Source organism: Danio aesculapii, chromosome 7 (assembly GCF_903798145.1).
Source record: "Danio aesculapii chromosome 7, fDanAes4.1, whole genome shotgun sequence".
Classification (NCBI taxonomy): Eukaryota; Metazoa; Chordata; class Actinopteri; order Cypriniformes; family Danionidae; genus Danio; species Danio aesculapii.
Genome location: NC_079441.1, coordinates 23,938,775 through 23,960,443, shown reverse-complemented (window position 1 = coordinate 23,960,443; position 21,669 = coordinate 23,938,775). Strand labels below are relative to the sequence as shown.

General features: G+C 36.2%; 1 protein-coding gene across 4 annotated transcripts in view; it reads left to right on the top strand.

The window, feature by feature from the left end:
- Window positions 1-20,681, top strand: part of dysf (dysferlin, limb girdle muscular dystrophy 2B (autosomal recessive)) — a 145,939-nt gene extending 125,258 nt beyond the window's left edge. For all 4 annotated transcript variants that reach the window (XM_056461356.1, XM_056461357.1, XM_056461355.1 and 1 more), the window contains 8 exons: window positions 860-948; window positions 1,027-1,122; window positions 1,413-1,554; window positions 13,277-13,376; window positions 14,193-14,365; window positions 16,269-16,378; window positions 16,522-16,669; window positions 19,757-20,681. In XM_056461356.1, the coding sequence (XP_056317331.1) occupies window positions 860-948; window positions 1,027-1,122; window positions 1,413-1,554; window positions 13,277-13,376; window positions 14,193-14,365; window positions 16,269-16,378; window positions 16,522-16,669; window positions 19,757-19,816 (918 nt within the window). In that variant the 3' untranslated portion in view covers window positions 19,817-20,681. The remainder of the gene's footprint in view (window positions 1-859; window positions 949-1,026; window positions 1,123-1,412; window positions 1,555-13,276; window positions 13,377-14,192; window positions 14,366-16,268; window positions 16,379-16,521; window positions 16,670-19,756) is intronic.
- Window positions 20,682-21,669: the final 988 nt, after the last annotated feature.

Here is a 21,669-nt window from a genome sequence, read left to right as displayed (position 1 = left end):
CCACAAGCTTGGCACACCTGTCTTTGGGAATTTTTGCCCATTCCTCTTTGCAGTACCTCTCATGCTCTGTCAGGTTGGATGGGAAATGACGGTCTACAGCCATGTTCAATGGGATTTAGGTCTGGGCATTGCCTGGGCCACTCAAGCACATTTACCGAGTTCTTTTGAAGCCACTCCATTGATATTTTGGCAGTGTGCTTTGAGGCATTGTTCTGTCTCGGAGGTCTACAGCCAATTCCCTTGTCTTCATGCTTGGTTTGTGCTTTGACATGCACTGTCAACCCTGGGACCTTATATAGACAAGTGTATGCCTTTTCAAATCATATCCAATCAACTGAATTTACCACAGGTGAACTCCAATTAAGCTGCTGAAACGTCTCAAGATTGATCAGTGGAAACAGAATGTACCTGAGCTCAATTTAGAGCTTCACGGCAAAGGCTGTGAATGCTTATGTACATGTGATTTTTCAGGTTTTTTATTTTTAATAAATTTGCAACAATTTAAAAAAATCTTTTTTCACATTGTGATTATGCAGTATTGTGTGTAGAGTTTTGAGGAAGTAAATTAATTGAATCCATTTTGGAATAAGGCTGTAACAAAAAATGTATGAATATGAACACTTTCCGGATGCACTACCTTATGTATAATATTATTTATTTTCAATATATTTATTGTAATACACTTATTTGTATTATTTTATTTTACACAATAATAACTTTTAACAGTTATTGTAGCAATTTTATTGTACGTTTAAGCATACTTTTAAATTTGCATAGCTATGTTGTTTCATAGGGTTTATGTCATGCCAAAGATGCCCTGTCACACTTCACTGAGATTTATTTATTTTCCAACACTCAGGGGCGACTACAAATGTGGGTGGACCTGTTCCCTAAGTCTTTAGGCCCTCCAGGCCCTCCATTCAACATCACCCCACGCAAAGCTAAAAAGTAAGAGCATTTCCCTCACTATCTGTCAGTGTGTCTTTCTCAAAAAATCAAAACATGTCCTTGTTTTCTGCCCCATAGGTTCTTCCTGCGCTGTATTATATGGAACACAAGAGATGTAATTTTGGATGATGTCAGTGTTACCGGGGAGAAGATGAGTGACATTTATGTGAAAGGGTACATCTGGGTGTCATAAAGGGGTTGTTGGGTTTATGTGTATGAGCTCTACTTAGATTGAGTAGTTCTTGTTTCCCATATCACGGGCCTGTTGCTTGTCTGTTGCCACTGTGACCAATAGTAACAATGGCTTGCAAAAATGATCGATCAGTAGCAACAAACACACAGTTGCAAGGCAACCATAGACCCAAGGTGTAGATCAATTACAGCTGAGCAGCATTGTCTTCTAATGTGTTGGAAATGAGGTGTAGGGTAATTGCGAATGTTTTTTTTTTTTTTTTCAATCCTAGCTGGATGCACGGTCATGAGGAGAACAAGCAGAAAACAGATGTGCACTATCGATCGCTGGGTGGTGAAGGCAACTTTAACTGGCGCTTCCTCTTCCCCTTCCACTATTTACCTGCGGAACAACTGTGCACCATTGATAAGAAGGTGAGACAAAAGAAAGAATATGTAGGGATCCTAGATGATCCCTCTGAAAATAGCATTACCAGTATTTAACAGAAAGAATAAAGGCAAAAAATGTCAATGAAATATATATAAATCACTTTACCTGGTGGTCACCTTGATTCAGTTTTTTGCTTTTTTATTTTTGAATTTGATGTTGCTTGTAGTGTGAATAAACCAAAATTATATGATCCCTTTCAACAGGTACACAATATCATAAGAGCTTAATATTAGGTTAGATTTAGGTCAAGATGTCAGGTTACCAAAATTCAGCATCTAAGGCAGGGATCTCAAACTCAAATTGGGGGTAGGGGGGCATATCAGTGACTGACAATTCATAGTAGGGCCGTTTTAATATTCAAGCACACGAAAAAAATGTGGAAACCTGATGTAATTTATGCACTCAGACATTCTTGCCAAGAATGTCAAAGCTCCTTCTTTTTGTTTGTTGTACATATTGAAGGGGTAGTTTAACTTGCTATGAAAATACTACAATTTAGTAATAGGCATAATAACAATAATAATAATGTCCCAATCAATTGTTACTTAACCAAACGTTTAACAGATAGTGTAAGACAGCAGAATGCAGTTTTGGGTAACTTTATTGACTTTAATGGCAATAGTTCTTCTCAATATCATTCTTTTTTTGTTGTAAAACTACAACAAAGAGAGGGACAGTATGTAAATATTTACATTTACTTTAACATGTTCAAGTCAAATTCAAAATAAGTCAAATTTTACTAATGCACATTTTTAATACAAATCATAATATGCATATTAGGAAAATGTATTAATGAGACCATTTGAATGGAATATTTGCTAAATGATCATATTTACACCACCAGCATAATGTGTACGCCATGAAATGTTTGTACAACAAAATACAGGTGGCATAAAACTGATTATAATCAAGTGACCCTTAAATATTTACAAAAATATAGCTGTAGTAAAATAGAGCACTTTCAGACATTTCACACAATTCAGTGTTTAAATCAGCCACAGAAATAATCTGCATGTGCGATACTCTCGACCACACACTGAGAGAAACCGAAAGTAACCTGAAAATGTAGTAAGGCAAGGCAAGGCAAGGCAAGTTTATTTATATAGCACATTTCATACACAGTGGCAATTCAAAGTGCTTTACATAAACAGGAATAAAAGAAACAATTATAAGAGAAATAAAAACAAACAGAATAAAAATAAAATAAAATAAAAGCTGATAAAATGTGTTATAAAAGAGTTAAAAAGAAGAGAAAAACATAGTAGTTCGATCTGTCGGACGTAGCACAGTGCTCATTCAGTAAAGGCACAGCTAAACAGATGTGTTTTCAGTCTTGATTTGAATGTGCCTAATGTTGGAGCACATCTGATCATTTCTGGAAGCTGATTCCAGCAGCGAGGGGCGTAGTAGCTGAAAGCCGATTCACCCTGCTTTGACTGAACTCTTGGGATTTCTAATCTATTTGATCCTAAAGATCTGAGTGATCTGTTAGGTTTGTATTCAGTGAGCATATCTATAATGTATTGAGGTCCTAGGCCATTTAGTGATTTATAGACCAGTAATAATACTTTAAAATCTATTCTAAATGTGACTGGGAGCCAGTGTAAAGACCTGAGGACAGGTGTGATGTGCTCTGATTTCCTGGTTCTGGTCAGAATTCTGGCCGCAGCGTTCTGGATGAGCTGCAACTGTCTGACTGTCTTTTTGGGAAGGCCAGTGAGGAGGCCATTACAGTAATCCACCCTGCTGCTGATAAAAGCATGAACAAGTTTCTCTAAGTCTTCACTGGAAACAAAGCATCTAATTCTTGCAATGTTTTTGAGATGATAGTATGCTGATTTACTAACTGCTTTGACATGACTATTGAAACTCAGATCTGACTCCAGAGTCACACCAAGATTCTTGACCTTATTTTTTGTTGTTTGACCCTTAGAACCAAGGTACGCATTCACCTTGAGAACCTCATCTCTGTTCCCAAACGCAATGACTTCAGTTTTCTCTTTGTTTAACTGAAGAAAGTTTTGGCACATCCAATTGTTAATTTCATCAATACATTGGCAGAGGGTGTCAATGGGGCTGTAGTCATTAGGCAGTAAGGCTAGGTAGATCTGAGTGTCATCAGCATAGCTGTGGTAGGAGATTTGGTTCTTTCTCATTATTTGGCTCAGAGGGAGCATATAAAGGTTGAACAGGAGTGGTGCCAGAATCGAGCCTTGTGGGACTCCACATGTCATGGGTGTCCACCCTGACCTATGGTCACCTATACTGACATAGTATCCTCTCCCTTCAAGGTAAGATCTGAACCATTTGAGGACCGTCCCAGACAGCCCAACCCAGTTTTCCAGCCTATCCAGAAGTATGCTGTGATCGACAGTGTCAAATGCAGCACTGAGATCAAGCAGTACCAGCACTGTTAGTTTGCCTGAATCTGTATTTAGGCGGATGTCATTGATTATCTTTATAAGGGCGCTCTCTGTACTGTGATGTGGTCTGAAACCAGATTGAAAATTGTCCAAACACCCCTTGAAGTTTAAGAACTTGTTAACCTGGTTAAAAACAACTTTTTCAATGATTTTGCCAATGAAAGGGAGATTTGAGATGGGCCTGTAATTGCTCAATATGGTGTTATCTAGGTTGCTCTTCTTCAAGAGGGGTTTAACAACTGCAGTTTTAAGTGAGTTAGGAAAAATCCCCGAGAGAAGTGAAGCATTTACCACTTTTAGAAGATCCATTTCTAAGCAGGTAAATACCGTTTTAAAGAATGATGTGGGGAGCGTGTCGAGACTGCAGGTTGATGTTTTCATAATTTGCACGATCTCTTCTAAGATTTTGCCATTAATTGCCATGAAATCGGACATAATGTCTGATTTCTTAAGTTGTGGTTGAGCTAGTCTGACGTCGACACAATTTGGCTGATTGGATGAGCTGATTGCCTTTCTGATATTATTGATCTTGTCAGTAAAGAAATGAGCAAACTCATTACATTTGCTTTCAGAGAGTAGCTCACTGGGAATCCGACTGGGGGGGGGTTGTGAGTTTCTCTATCGTTGCAAAGAGTTTACGAGCATTGTTTACGTTGCTGTTTATAAGGCTTGAAAAGAAAGTCTGCCTAGCAGTTTTTAGTTCCATATTAAAAGCACGAAGACTGTCTTTATAGATATTATAATGGATTACTAGTTTCGTCTTTCTCCACATACGCTCAGCTTTTCTGCACTGTCTTTTCGTCATTTGAATTCTTGGGGACCTAGTCCAGGAACCCCTTTGGCTGCTAGTTATCTTCTTGGCTTTAACAGGAGCAATGTCATCTATGACATTCTTAACTTTAGAGTTAAACAAATCAAGAAGAGAATCAACAGAGTCTGCAGATATACTTGGTGCTAGCGATATGGCCTTCATAAACTGCTCATTAGTGTTCTCATTTATGCATCTCTTTCTGACAGAGACAGATCTGTCTTTAATAGCTGGAGTGATCAATATATCAAAGAAAATACAGAAATGATCAGATAGTGCAACATCCTTAACAACAGTTGATGAAATGTGTAAACCCTTAGTTATAAGTAGATCAAGAGTGTGTCCACGATTGTGTGTGGGTCCTTGAACATGCTGAGTCAGATCAAAAGTGTTCAAAACAGTCATCAGTTCTTTTACAGCATTGATTTCTGGATTATCAATGTGAATATTAAAATCCCCAGCAATGGTAAAATAGTCAAATTCAGAGGTTACTATTGATAACAGCTCTGTAAAATCATCAATAAAAGCTGGAGAATATTTTGGAGGTCTGTAGATAATGATCAGTAAGATACGTGGAGCACCTTTTAGTGCTATACTCAGATATTCAAAAGACAAAAAGTCACCAAATGACACTTGTTTACACTCATAGACATCTTTAAACAGGGCAGCAATGCCTCCACCTCTCCTATTGGCTCTGCAAACACTCAAAAAGTCAAAGTTTAAAGGAGCTGTTTCATTCAGAACTGCTGCGCTACAGCTGTCATCTAGCCAAGTTTCATTTAAAAGCATAAAATCAAGGCAATTTGAGCTGATAAAATCATTGACTAAAAGTGACTTATTGTTGAGTGATCGGATGTTTAAAAGTGCTAACTTAACAGTTTTAGCTGTTTCTGCTACAGTAGTCTCAGATTTAGTACAGTACCTTAAATGTCCAGTAGGTGGAGGGGTCAAAACCACAAGGTTATGTCATTGTCAATGTCAATGTCAATAATAGTCATTAAAAATATAAATGATTTGTTGGGCCGAATCTCGTTATAGAGTATACAGGCCGGAGGGAGAAGGAGGTGGAGCCGAAAATGGCCTGCGGTCCGGCAGTTTGAGACCCCTGGTTTAAGGACAATGTTATTTTGATGTTAAATAATAACGTTAAAGGACGTTGCTATTTGTTTGATTTTAGGTTGTGAGGAAAGTGACCAAAATCCAACAACTAACATCTTAAACCAACGTCATATTGACGGCAAACACTGACATTTATTTGTCAGGTATACCAACCAAAATCTAATGCTTGATAGACGTCATAGTGGTAACATCCACACAGTTAAGCTGTAACATCATTAGACGTTGATATTTGGTTGATTTTAAGTTGCGTTGAAGAAGTCACGTAGGTGTGACAATGGGTTCTGATGTCAACCCGATTTTCATTTCCACCCAAAATGCAACATCCCTCGACGTTGGGGTACAACGTCAATCTGACGTCAGGTTTATATCTTGTGCCTGCTGGGGTGCTTTGCTTATAACAATAGTTATTTGAATATTGATTTTGTTTTTAAAAAAGGTTAAAACTGATTCTGTTTGAAAGTACTAAATGTAGAATAATCTATATTTAATTTTTGCAAAAATATTTAACATTTGTGAAAGTTCAAATGAAGTCAATTTAAAACTTAGAATTTCCTCTAATAAAAAAAACTAATATTAAAACAATCCATTAAACATTTTTTGTTTTTCTTTTGTTTCTTTATTAAGTACTTTTTCGATTTGTTTATCAGCCAATTGCACCTTGAATTTCCAGTTTGGCCCATAATTTTTATTTCAATGCATCCTTAACATCAACTAAGAAAGACATGAAAACTCAAACTGTATTTGTTTAGTGGTTAGCGGGTGACGCTAGGCCTGTCGACATTCATATCCTCACTCTGCTCAGAAATCTCTAGCTTTGATTGAGTCTGAATAGGTGATCCGCGGGTCACCCTGCGTGATTTGCAGAGGTTTCGCCTAACGCCCACACTTTGAAGGATATCAGTGCAGTTGGCAGGTGTTTAATGCAATGTTTCAAACCCAGATATGTTGCAGGCTGCATCTGGCATGCTTCCACTCGCTTGAACGTGGTACACGAACATCTTGTAACAGCAAGACAGTCCAGACTTCAGCCAAGCCAGCTCAGAGAAAACAGTCGTGATGGACAAGGCACTTAAAGTGAGGGTTTGGCAGGCGAGAGATCAGTTATGGTAAGATTGAAGATAGCGGTTCCACCCATTAAATGGAGAGAGCTGCCCACAACAGCTGTCAAAAGATAGATCCACTTTGGCTGGGCTTTTTTTTGGATGCAACACACCATAGAGCTGATACATAGCGAGACGGATTCTCAGTGATGGATTGGAAGTGAGTTCTTATTTGCAGTGTTTGTTTTGATGGAGCTGTACGCGGTTGTCAGGCTTGACGTGCGGCCTGTTTACCGGTGAACGGCAGCAGTGCAGCTCTGTGAAGCGTGAGTTCATTATGCTGGCCTTGTTTGTCCGCTCATCCATCATGGGTACAGTACTGCCATCACGCTGCTGGAATCTCGTCTGGCGGTGGGGTGCAGAATCGGGAGTCGCTAACACTCTTTTTCTGACGCTCTCCCTCTCTGTCTCTCACCCGCTTTCTAATTCTGCTTCACACATTCACGCGATCATTTCCTCACTCTGTCTTTCTCAGGCCTGTCAGTTTATTTCTGCTACTGTTTCTCCTGGGGCTGCACAATATATATCATTTCAGCATCAATACCGCAATCCACAATACAGTAGTCACATCACAGGATCTGCAGTGTGGAGTCAGGATTATACTGTAGTTGACCAGGAGCTACTGTTAAAAACACATGTGGAGTCATTGCAAAGTTTAACCAGAAAGTTACCAAAAAGTGTATCCTCTGTATGTGTTTTTTAAGGCTTGTGGTTGTGTGAGAATTCCAAGCCATTTTAAAGCATTCAGACACAAGAAATTAAAATGTTTGTTACTTTATGAAAGATTGATTGTAGTTATATATGATGATGACTATATAGTAGGCATGGGCCGGTATAAGATTCTGATTGTATGATAATCTTGGATAAAAATATTATGACTTTACAGTACTGTGATTACTGGTCTAAAATATGTTCTTTTTTAATGTCTTGGTAAAAAAAAAAACTTTTTCCCATTGAACACTATGGGCTCTATTTTAACCACGGCAAAGTCTAAAACGCATGGTGCAAAAGCATTCAAGGTGTGTCATAATCCACTTTTGCTATTGTAAGGATGGAAAAATAGGGTTTGCACCCTGGCGCATGGACCAACAGGTTTGTGCTTAGTCTCTTAATGAGTTATGGGTGTATTTTGAGCATAACGTGCAATAAACCAATCAGAGTATCATCTCCCATTCCCTTTAAGAGTCAGTTGTGTCACTCTATTGTGCATTTTCTATTTACATGGCGGACTTTGTAGGTGGAAAAACTGAATGCTTCACTAGCAAAAAAACTGTTTAACAGACCATCTGCAATGCGAGGATAAAGAACGAGCCTCCTCCATTCAGCCTCTTTACTTTCTCTTTACTTTTACTCCTTTACTTTTGTGGATAAGGAAACGGTGTTGTACACACTCCACTGAAGACATCCATTCTACATATTTAATTTTGTTTGTTAAGCGCAATGATTTGTTTCCAAACTATTTCTAAATTCAGTTCTAATTTCCAGCAAACAAATAAAATAAAAATAATAACGAAGTGTGATCAAAGTTATATCCAAACACACGTCCTATTCTTATGCCCCTTATGGTGATGCATATGTGTCCAAAACCAGACAGGTGGACAAATTTAAACTTGTTTTTGTTAAAACAGATATAAATATGCATATGATAAATAATAATACATTTACACAAATGCAAATCCCCCCCTCGAGATGAAGAAGGCATGGGGGTAGTGTTTTACATATTTAATGTAGAAATAATAATTTTGTAACATTTTAATCGTTTGATTTTTTAATTTTTTTGGTTTATTTGTGCAGAAATTTGTGTATTGTGTGTATTAAAGGACACATAGTTTATCTCTTTTTTATGATTTAATATTAATATTATGGTTCTTCTGAGTGTGCCAGTTTAGGTTCAGTTTAAAACACAATTCAGATTTTTTTATTATAATGTGTTAAAAAGTGTCATAGTTTCGGCTTCCCGCCAACGTAAAAAGGGGGCGGGGCCATGAGCTGAGTGTACCCTGATAGAAACCTATGTTTAGGATTCTAAAACGCATGCTAGTTAAGATCACAGGGAGCTTCTGGGATCGCAAGAAATGCAAACGACTGAAGTATAAGGTAGACTCAATGAGAAGTACACATGTTTGCAAACCTACCTAAAGATACAACCAATAATTCCGATTAGAGCGATAATGTGGAGAATATTGATCTTGTGTTGAGCCCAATGAGCCTTGCATCTAAAAAATAGAGCTAGCGTGTTCCTTTAGTGATATTGCTTCGACTCAGGCTGAAAATGGCAGACGTGAATCAACAAACTGAGGATATGATGTCAATCAATATTGGTGGGCGGGGGGACCGCTCTCCTAAGTAAAGTTGCGGTCGATTTGAAAACAGCTCCAATTGGTCCACCGTTTTTTATGTTTTTAAATTGAAAAAAAAGCACTGGGTGTGCTTATATCACCCCAATATGATGGTCTATACACCATACATGCACATATGTCTGTCCAAACAGCTTGAAAAGTAGATTTTTTACCATAGGTGCCCTTTAAGCAATGTGTAAGCGTTCGGGCCTGCATAGACGCATAACTAACCACTCTGGTTGGACTTTAGACCAGCTTTTAGCTGGTCAGTGGTACAGTCTATTTCAATTCCTTAAAATAGCAACGCGCCAACAATGCGCCCTAACACACCTCTTTTTCAGACCAGAAAAACCACAAGTTCACAAAGTGGAGCAAATGGATTTGCTATTTAAACAACGTGACGCAAAATGTAAAAATTAGGGTTTTGCTGGTCTGATATTACAGGTGGTCTGAAATAAGGGTATCGCTGGTCTTGCGCCTTATTGAGCCGGGTGTATGATAGGGCCATATATATTTTCTTTTAAGAAACATTTTAAATATTTTGGAACAGTAAACACATCATGCTAAATAATTAAAGTAAATCATTGACTTCTGCTATCTTCATTAGTTTAAAAAACTACAGATTTCCCCACAACCTGAAAAGGCATCCTTGGATATCTTTCTTTCAATAAAAGTAAGCCACTGCACTGTACAGGTTTATGGCATGTTTGGATGTTGGTGTGTAAGATATTCGTTTCTCAAATGATTCTTGAATCAAGGGCTGACAAGTATTGATGTGGAAGGTCCTTTTCTGCTGGAGATACTGTTGCCATAAAAAACTAAATAAAAAACACATAAAAAGTACATATACCATAGGAACAGCATAACATATTTTTTTGCAGTTTTAAAACCTTGACTTTTCCAAACCGCAGTAAACCTTGAAACCTCTTATCATCCCATGCCCACATGCCTACATGTGATTATTCAATTTGTGTGTCTGATAGCTGCTAGTCTCCCAGAAAACCACCGGCTTGCTTGGTTTAGGATTTGTGGAGCTGTACATTGATGGATTTGCTTTTCAGTGTTTTGGACTTGCAGCAGTGAAAATTGAACCACACTGAACTGAACTAAACTAAACTTCAACTTTGAAAACTGGACTGACACAGTTTCAGTTTACTAGAACTTCTACATTAAGCTGCTCTGACACAATCTACATTGTAAAAGCTAAATCAAAAAGATGAATTAAATTAAAAACCATAAAACACTGTTTATTTCACTTGTATTTTTATTGATGCTTATTATGCTGAAGCACTCCCTTACAAAATCATTCTAATCAATCGAAAATTCTGAATTCTTTCTAAATTGAGTTATTCATTTAATCTGGTGAATGTATACTCACTATTGCAATGTGTAAAATATCGCAATGTCAATTTTGTCCAATATTGTACAGCCTTAGTTTCTCCTGTAGGTGGTGTTAATCAGTTTTTGGGGCTAGTAACTAAACAATAGTTGGATGTAATTTTATAAGCAAGCCACTTAAGGCCTGTTCACTTCAAGAATGGTGAATATGAAGATAACTACACATGATTATATTAGCGTCCACTCCTAAAACACTATTATACTGATTATTATACTGTATGTACGTGCTTCAGAAAGTCATCTTCTGCCATAAATGCTTTAGTTCTTTCAAGCATAATAGATTTCAATTGGCTGTCAATGTTTTTTATTGTTCATGAGCTGGGGAAAAACACTTCGATAACATTTGCCACCAGTGAACACTCTTCTAGATTTTAACACAGGAACCAATTAACAAAACTGTTAATTATAAGCATAATAAATCTGAAAATAAGTATATATTTTTATATATTATATATTTAAATGTATATTGTGCATTAATAACTTTTCAGGTAACACTTTAAGTAACAATTCCTGCTATTAACTACTGAATTATTACCTACTTAATAATGAGATATTGGCTGTTTATTCGTACTTATGAAGTATGATCACATCTACATCCCTAATTCCACCCAATACCTAAGCCCAACTGCTACCTTAATTACTATTAATAAGAATTGAATTAATACTGGAAGCTCCAGCACTCTTCTAAACTTTTCTGAAGAGCACTTCTGCAGTGCTGTGTTTTAACTCAGAAGTCAATCAATCTCTATTTGTACACAACATTGCCTTATCCAATTAAAAATTGTTCACCAAATATATTGGACAAAAGTGAGGTTGGCAAAAATAACTCAAGACTTGGACCCTATATGTAATCGCTGTAATCAAGCACGGGCAGACATACGTTTTGGCTTTGCCCATCAATTACTTCTTTTTGGCTATCAATTTTCAAGTGTTTCTCTTCTGTTACAATGATGCACATCGAACCGTGTCCTCTTATTGCACTTTTTGGACTTTCTCCGAATATAGCAGGGTTATCGAGTTGTACTGCAAATGCCCTTGCATTTTTGACATGGTTAGCAAAAAAGATTTCCCCCAAGTTTTGAAAACTTGTTGCGAGATGCATCCATTTGGGAAAAAATCAGATTTACAATAAATGGCAATACTAGGGCTTCTTCTGTAATATGGGACCCATTTAGAAATTTCTTTTCTGAGCATGTGAGTATCTCTAAACACGGTAAATCTAAACCTTCGGCCCTTTCAATTGCAAAGTAAATGCATATACAGTTGAAGTCAGAATTATTAGCCCTCTTTTAATTTTTTTTCATTTTTTAAATATTTCCCAAATTATATTTAACAGGGCAAGGAAATTGTCACAGTATGTCTGATAATATTTTTTCTTCTGTAAAAAGTCTTATTTGTTTTATTTCGGCTATAATAAAAGCAGTTTTTACTTTAAAAAAAAACATTTAGTTAAGCCTTTAAATGTCACTTTAAGCTGTATAGAAGTATCTTGAAAAATATCTAGTCAAATATTATTTACTGTAATCATGGAGAAGATAAAATAAATCAGTTATTAGAGATGAGTTATTAAAACTATTATGTTTAGAAATGTGTTAAAGTCTTCTCTGCGTTAAACAGAAATTGGGGGAAAACAGGGGGCTAATAATTAAAGGGGGGGGGGGGGTGGCTAATAATTCTGACATCAACTGTAAGTAAATTGTATAATTACCTGAGGATTAATGTGTATAATATTGGGTTATCAAGGTACATGTGTATTCTGTACAGGTTTTGTTTTCTTTTATTAATGTTTTTATTTTTATTTTTTGTTACTTTTTTTCTTTTTGGATAAATGTAATTTCATTTTGTTTTACAGGGTAGGAGTGGGAATAGTATTTGTTTAAATATTTGTTTCTCTGTACAATTACTTAGTTTTATTTGTAAAAGTTTAAAAAACAGATTAAAAAAAAGAAGTTAAACAATCTCCAACTGATGGCACATTTAAAAAACAGCCAGCGAAAATAAAAAAGATGCTCAGCGCTTTGTCACACTAATGGTATTTTAAAAAATACAGCGCTCTCATTGGAAAACTTGCTTTCGTTGGGAAAAAATGCTTTAAGGAGAAACTTTGAAAACCACTCGCAGCAGTATACTACTTCAAACGTATTTTTTTATCATTTCTAAACTAAAATGGTCAAAAACACTTCAGTGGAAATGTGCCCTTACACTTCCAGTGGAGTTGTGCCCTTACACTTCAGTTTCTATTATAAAACAGCACTTCAATGATTCAGCCAGATTAACCTTGAGCATTAGATGTCAGAAAAGGTCAAAGAAATATAAAAGTAGCATTAATGTGCCTAAAACTTTTATAAAAATATTAAAGATAACTGGTAAATAATTTCACCTTACACTTGTCATGGTTACAGTAGCACACATGAGAGAAACATCTACACTTTCATCAGCAAAATTGCTACAGTAATTAATAAGTAGGTAGTTCTTCTGTCTGTACCTCTATCAATCACACCATGTTTCCTTCTCTCCAGGAACACTTTTGGAGTCTGGATAAAGTTGAAACGAAACTTGCTCCAAAACTTACTATCCAGATTTGGGACAATGACAAGTTCTCCTTTGATGATTTCCTCGGTAAGACCAAAAAGCCACTCGTCATCCCTCATGTCAGATCACTCCTCAGCCTCCTCCTCAGCTCAGCGAATTCAGCCATGTTAACCTTGCGCAGCACCACAAAGCCCTTCTGCGTATTTTTCAGCCTTGACATGACAGAAGAAAAATACTGTGTGGGACTGGACCACACTGATAGGACCATGTGTGTGGTTTATTGTTTTGAACCTATAGCTCTGCTGTCTGTATGGACATGAGTGCAGATGGAGTTTTTTTTTTTTGGTGATGGCTACCTCCGTAACCTGTGTGAGGTTGTGAAGTGTGACCGTCAGCATAAATGAGCTTAACAACCTTAACGCAAATACATCATTCAGACCACACGAGACCCCTATAACGTCTTTACTGCTGATATTACTATTATCAGCTGAACCTGATTTCCAGCATGTCAGCACAAACTGGAAGAAAAATGAGTTATGGGCTGACTCTTTAAAGACCTCTATAAAATACTCTGATCTATGTACATTCGTGAAATAATTAGCATCTGACCACGATGTGAAAACCTCACCGAAATGACAGACTGCCAGAAGCGGAGGCTGAAGGACAAACTTTTTTTTGGACTGACCGTATGGGGAATGATTGGAAAAATGTAGGATACTTGCTGACTTTTGCTTTTCTGTTCTGGCTATTTTACATTGATAATGTTTATTTACAGATGATATGTGAATGAAAAGACGCTTTTACTTCATGTACGGTATTGGGCGAAGTAGACGTTACATATTCCACTGTTGTATTTGTTGTATTAGCCATGCATGACATAAATATTCTGAATCTCTTTCTCAGGCTCTTTGGAGATGGATCTGAACCACATGCTGAGTCCAGCAAAGTCTCCAGAGAAGTGTGGTCTTGAGATGCTCTCTCAGTCCCAGGACAAACTGGTCTCTTTGTTTGAGCAGAAGACGGTGAAAGGCTGGTGGCCGTGTGTCTGTGACAAAGAAGACAAGAAGATACTTGCAGTAAGAGTTACACACAGACCAAAGTTATAGTTGTTTACTTTTAATCGTCGATTGCCAGTTTTAGTTTAAATCTTTAATTTGATTATTTATTTTAATACACCCTTTATATGTCAATGTCAATTTTATTTATTTAGCACAATTAAACACAACCAATGTTGACCAATGTGCTGCACAATTCAAATCACAAAGGGAAAGGTATAAAATTATAGCTAAAACAAACAAGTCTCACTGATTATTATGGCCAAAACAAACAATTCTCACTGATAAAATGCCAAATCAAAAAGGTAAGTTTTCAACCTAGATTTAAGAACAGACAGAGATGATAAAGATCTAATACAGAGAGGCAGCTACTACAAAAGCACGATCATCCCTGCATTTCAGCCTCGACTTTGAGATGCATAACAGTTTCTGGTTAGATTACCAAAGAGACCGACGAGGCTGATGTTCAGTTGACAGGTCTGACAGGTAGGAAGGAGCCAAGCCATTTAGTGATTTAAAAACCAAGAGAAGAATGGTTCGGGATCTGTAGAGCTGCGCATCGTTGGATTTGCCCTTCAATATTTGGACTCTCAGTAGTGATTATTAAACCACACTGAACTGAGCTAAACTGAACTGAACTTAAACACTACAAACTGAATTACACTGTTCCTATTTACTGTGACCTTTTATGTGAAGCTGCTTTGACACAATCTACATTGTATAAGCGCTATACAAATAAAGGTGAATTGAATTGAATTGAATTGAATTTTAAAAGTGACACGATAGTGCACAGGAAACCAGTGTAAAGAGCGTAAGATTGGTGTGATGTGGTCATATTTTTGGTACAGGTTAAAAGCCTTGCAGCAACATTTTGAACTAACTTGAGGTATCATCAGAAGCATCATAACCAGTATTTGTTTATTCTTTAGCGAAATATTGGTTTCGTTTAGTCTAATTTAAATGTACTCTGGTTGTGAGTGTGACCATAGTGGACAAAATATGGCGGCGAGCGTAGTGGAAGTGATGTTTTTGGTCCTTATGGATTGCCAAAAATATACACATGCAACATAAGACTGTAGTAGAATACAATAGTAGTAATGTTTACAGTATTACTGACAATTTTAGTTGCCAGTTGCACTGTAAAATTTTCAAGTGCACTGTAAATTAACAATTACAACAGTGCTGTAGTTTTACAGCACAATTTTAATTATCATTTTACAGTGTGCTTGCAAATTTTACAGTATTTGGGGCAATTTTTACAGTATTACTGGTAATAATTTACAACCGCATTGTAAATGAACTATCACACCTGTGCTGTAGTTTTACAGCAACATTGTAATTGTTAATTTACAGAGCACAAGTACATTTTACAGTATTAATGGTAATCAAAATTGCCAGTAATACTGTAAATTTTAACCGCAATTTTTTACAGTGCAGGGACACAAATGTGATATTGATTTCATTAAGTTTTTTAACAGTTCAAAAAATAGATAATGTAATAAGATACAATTTAAACTCTGATTTTGTTTCATGAAAAAAGTATATTTAAACAAAGAGCCTATCATTCATTGTAGAGTTTCATTCTATACAATTTTTGAGCAAATATATTGTATCAATGGTTTGATTAATTTAAAAAGACTTTATTTGCATTTCAATAAATTTATTAATATGAACAAATCTTTTTAATGAATGAGTCAATCACTTTTTGAGACCTGCTGGGAGTTTAAATGTCTTCCTGTGGTGTTTTTAAACCAGTGATTCTACCAACACAAAACACAATGAGAATAAAATATTCTTGAATTATCATTACTGAAGAAAAAATCTAAAACATATTTGGAGATTTATTGTTTTATCAATATCACACGCCGCTAATAACGGTACAGATTTTTCATCTATCAGCTTGTCTCTCTCTTTTGTGACTCAGGGAAAGGTGGAGATGTCTCTGGAAATAGTCTGTGAACAGGATCAGGATGAGAGGCCTGCGGGACTCGGCAGAGATGAGCCCAACATGAATCCCCATCTAGAGGAGCCTCAGTAAGCGAAAAACCCATCACCCACAATTCCTCTCCAATAACAGCTTTCAGTATTAACCATTTTTATTGGCCCTCAGCTCAATGTGGGACTGCAGAATTTAATATAAGGTTTCTAATATAGTACTTATTTCGGTCTCTCTCTAGGCGTCCCGAGACATCATTCTTATGGTTCTCGTCCCCATATAAGACGTTTAGGTTCATTGTGTGGAGGAGGTTTAAGTGGCTTATTCTGGGCCTCTTTATACTCTTTTTCATTATTCTCTTCCTTGGAGTATTTCTCTACGCCTTCCCTGTGAGTATATCTGTCTGTATGTGTGTGTGTGTGTGTGTGTCTGTCTACAAGCTCATGGTAGTAATTGTGTCGATTAAAGAAGAGGAGTGAAGTGTAATTGGTGGTTTCTGTGATCATGAAGTGTTTGATCAGAGGCGTGTGTGCCTGATCGCAGTTCAGAAACTTGTGGCTTGTGTTTTTCAGTAATGCACACGCTGTAGACTGTAGACGCTCTGCAAACAATCCTGTGTAACAAACATCTATTAAAAAAAATCTAATTAAAAAAAGTTTTTTGAAGTCAGAATTATTAGCCCCACTTTGAATTATTTATTTATTTTTTTTATATTTCCCAAATGATGTTTAACAGAGCAAGGAAATTTTCACAGTATGTCTGATAATATTTTTTCTTCTGGAGAAAGTCTTATTTGTTTTATTTCGGCTAAAATAAAAGCAGTTTTTAATTTTTTAAAAACCATTTTAAGGTCTAAATTATTAGCCCCTTTAAGCTATATATTTTTTCGACAGTCTACAGAACAAACCATCATTATACAAAGACTTGCTTAGTTACCCTAACCTGCCCAGTTAACCCAATTAAGCCTTTAAATGTCACTTTAAGCTGTATAGAAATGTCTTGAAAAATATCTACTCAAAGATAAAATAAATCAGTTATCTCTCCGTTAAACAGAAATTGGGGAAGAAAATAAACAGGCGGCTAATAATTCAGAGGGGCTAATAATACTCACTTCAACTGTATAAAACCACTCACATGCACATATGTTACAATTAAAAAATATTTAATTTAATTATAATTAATATTATTCATATCAAGTAAATATTGTATAGGCGACAAAAAAGGCCTACTTAAAAACTAGATGGATTAACTATTTCAGAGTATCAGAATATTTCACAGATCAATAAACAAGTATTATAATATTTTGATTAATCAGAAATAAATGAAGATGTAAAACATATTCAGTGCTCCCCACACTTAACTTGGGTGAGCCACCCAGGTATATTAACAGTCTCCTAAGCATATTTGATGACACTTTTTTTTATTATTATTAATTCTTTTTTTATCAATATTTTCATCCTTTACATTTTTTTTCATATCCGCCCAAGATAACCAATCATCCGCATTTGATTAACCAGTGAAAAATCTCTTGCCCCATTTTGAACTGCTCATTGTGTGCAATCAACATCTGCAAGAACATGCTCTAAAGAGACCCAAAGAGATGCACCTTTTTGAGGCTTAAAAATGTGTCCGACCAGTGTTTCTAAATCTAACCAAAATGTTCTCCTAAAATGTCATAAAATATAGTCGGAGATGATGAAACAACATCTAAACTGGCTGCAAAATATATGTACATCCTTAGAAATGGTCAATCAACTCATTTGCCTCAACTCATTTATATAATATACACTTTTTATTCTAATTATTAATTAATTATTAATATATATCCATTTTAGAGATTATAGGTGCATCCCAAATCGCATACTTATGCACTATTCTACGCCATTTTGTAGTATAAACAGTGTAAGTATGGCGTTCACACCAAAAACTAAAAAACACAAAAAAATAATAAGCGCACTTTAATTACCCGGATGATGCACTCATTCAACTGTTAAAATGAAGTGTGGAATGATGGCCACTTCACGCAGTCAAGGACCACAGTTTTGCTCATGTAGAGGAAGGTGCGGAGCTATCGAGCGCACATGTTGGATAACTTTATTTAATTTGGTTTGTAAAAGCAGAATTCTCCTACGAGAGTGATTATAGCACCTCCCGATAATGCAGTTATACTCATGGCAGGTATTATTTGGTAGTTTGGTCATTTATTTCACTAATTTGGCACCCGGCAAGCGTCATCAGGGAAACGGTTAGAATTTCCGCTCAGTAAAAAAACGTTAGTGTTACATTTGGGACAACACTACATACATATATTATGCTGTTAAGTGTGTAAGTACATAGTGCATAAGAGCATAGTGTGCCATTTGGGATGCAGCTATTGTCTGTTTTTATTACATTTTCCTGTAATATCTCATTTGCTGTATGTTATTCATTTGATGATGTTGATATATTACATATTTTAGACATACAGTACTAAATTGCTTTAGCAATAATGTTCTAAATGTCATGCCAATAAAGCAACCTGAACTTGAGAGAGAGAGAGAGAGAGAGAGAGAGAGAGAGAGAGAGAGAGAGCGATGTGCAGATGGCTCCTAAATAGCATAAAAATTAGAGAAATAGTGGATTCCTTTTTTTTTTTTTATTTTAACACATTGAAAAGAAATGCTGTATAACAGTGCCATAATAAATAAAAGTATTGTTAAAAATCACATTATTATATATAATTTATGTGCCGTGGGTAAAGGATGTGTTTCAATCCGGCAAACACTGCAAGTATATTTCATACCTGTAGGAGGCAGTGATATTTATGCATATAAAAATAAAAAGTATAATATATTTAGGTGCACAGAAATATACATAAAATGTATTATATTATATTATATTATATTATATTAGATTAGATTAGATTAGATTAGATTAGAACTTTACCAATTCAATATGTGGGGTGAGTAATTTGTTTTGTATGTATTTATTTCTAAACGAATTAATTAATTTTAAAAATAATAATTACTACTAATATACAATAGCACTTTACTCACATAACAAAATAATAATTATTATTATAAAAAAAGATTTGTTGGATGATTCTAATTTATCAATACATGCTCAGAAATGTTAAGGAGCACAGTCATTTTCAACATTAATACCATATAGTTTCAAGACCAAGCATACTGTATTAGACTGATTTCTGAAGCAACATGCAACACTAAAGAAAAATACCTGAAAAAAACGATTTTCCTTCCTTATTCTTCCATTACAGAAATAAATACATTGTAAAATGTTAAAATAAAAAGAAAAGAACTATAATCGCAATCACAAAACTGGGTGTTTTTACTGCAATATATTTATTGTTGAATAAATTCAGCCTGAATGTGCACGTTGTTGCAATTAGACATTTAGTATTATTTAGTAACATCAAGAATGCATGAATACAAATATGTTAAATCTTTTTCTATAATTAACTATTTTCATTTTTATAGAACTATGCTGCTATGAAGATGGTTGGACCCTTCAGTGGACTAGGAAAGGGAACACAGTGAGGCTATGAAGGAAAAAAAGACAAACTCTCAACTCCAACACCAACCACACCAAAAAAAATCATCCACACATCTACAGTACTGCAGAGATCTGCCTTGCTCATGCATATGTACAAGCCAAAAGAGAAATCTGAAGACTGTTTTGAAGTCCTGTGTGCCTTTCTGTGTGCATTATATCCTGTTCTACTCCTCCTACACTATATGCATGAAAGTTGCATAATGTCAGTCTGTTTTTGTACATGTATTGCATACAGAGCTCCATGACCCGGTCCTGAACTCTCGCATATTCTACTTACACTTTCATCTCCCGGCCTGTTTAATCCTTTTTCATGTCTCCTTGTAAAACAGACTTCTTTCTTCACAGCCAGATGCGTCTTTCTTCTTCCTTCACGCAGAGAGAGAGGGAGACAGAACCTCCCATCCATTCGTTCGTCTCCTTTTTCAACAGCGCTGGATCTTTAGGTTAAACCCTGATTTGTACTGTTAGGCTGTAAGGTCCGAGACAGGCTGGTTATTAGCTGAAACCCTGCTGTCAACCAGCCCGCCTCTCTGATTACTATCACACTTGCTTATTTTTGCTTTAGCAAAATCCCCAGTAAATCGATTCAGGGTCAACTGTAGGTTGGCAACATGTTTGAATCCCTGTGTGTGTGTGTGTGTGTGTGTGTTTGGAATGTGGGCTGCGAACAAGAGCAAGAGATAAAAGAGTTGTTTATTTGTGTGAATGTTGCGCTCACGCTCCTTTGTGCATTTTTGTTTTTGACTTTGTAAAGTATGAGCAGGCGCATCTGGAAGAGGTTGCCAGACTTCTAAACATGCCTGTGTAAGAGCTGTTAAAATACACAAATTGCTTGTTTTCTCTCTGTGACCCGGTCATGAGCTCTTCTCCTTCCTAGTTAGGAAATTAGAATCTGTTAAGAAGTCACACATATTGTAGGCCACGTTCACACAGCAGCAGAATATAGTTGTCAGTAGGGCTGCACGAGTTGGAGAAATCGAATCGCGATTTTTCTGATCAAATTTGCGATTTAAAATGTGATTTACTACTATTTCATAAAAGAACTGCAGGCTCATTCTGATTAGGTATCCCTATATACATTTCTGGAGATCGCCAAATATGTCGCAGGAGCTATGTTTTTTTTTGCAGTTTTTCTTTTCGCGAATCCGCTGTGTATGCTTTTTGAGATCTCAAATTTCTCTTGCGAGTGCCATTTGTGCCTGCTCTTCTTGCATAAATCCACCAGAGTTGCTGTCGACCGATCAATCCCCCACCCCCTTCCCTACACCCAACCGATAGTGTTTTCAAAAGCAATCCAGAAAAAGCAAATCCCTCACGGCTACCAGATGTTTACCACGTTTTCATATTTTACCACATTCTCTCCGTTATTCACTTGTTTGTTTTATTTTTTGGCTTTTGTTTTTGTCTTATCTGATTTCTGAATCCATTTTTCATCAGAATCAAACCCCGTCGTCATGGTCATCTCTGCTCTGCATCTAAAATCCTCTGACATACGTGGCGAGCCACTGGACAAAATGGTAAATCGTACAAACGGAGGTAAGCGATCAGCTGGTAAGTGCGAAAAGGAACAGTGTCACTCATTAAAGACGAAATGCAGCCATACATTTCTCTGGGTACATACGTTGGCAATCTTCAGAAATATATATAGGGATACATTTTCAGAATGAGCCTATGTTGGTTTAACAGGACCAAAGAAAGGGCAAGCATAATCACAAAGTACGCTACACTATGCTATTGTTTATTTAAAACATTGTTGCCATTTTTTTTAATAAAGGTGTCAGTTTTTATGACAAATTAAAAAAATAACTAGTTTATAAGTATTTGAAATAAAATAAAA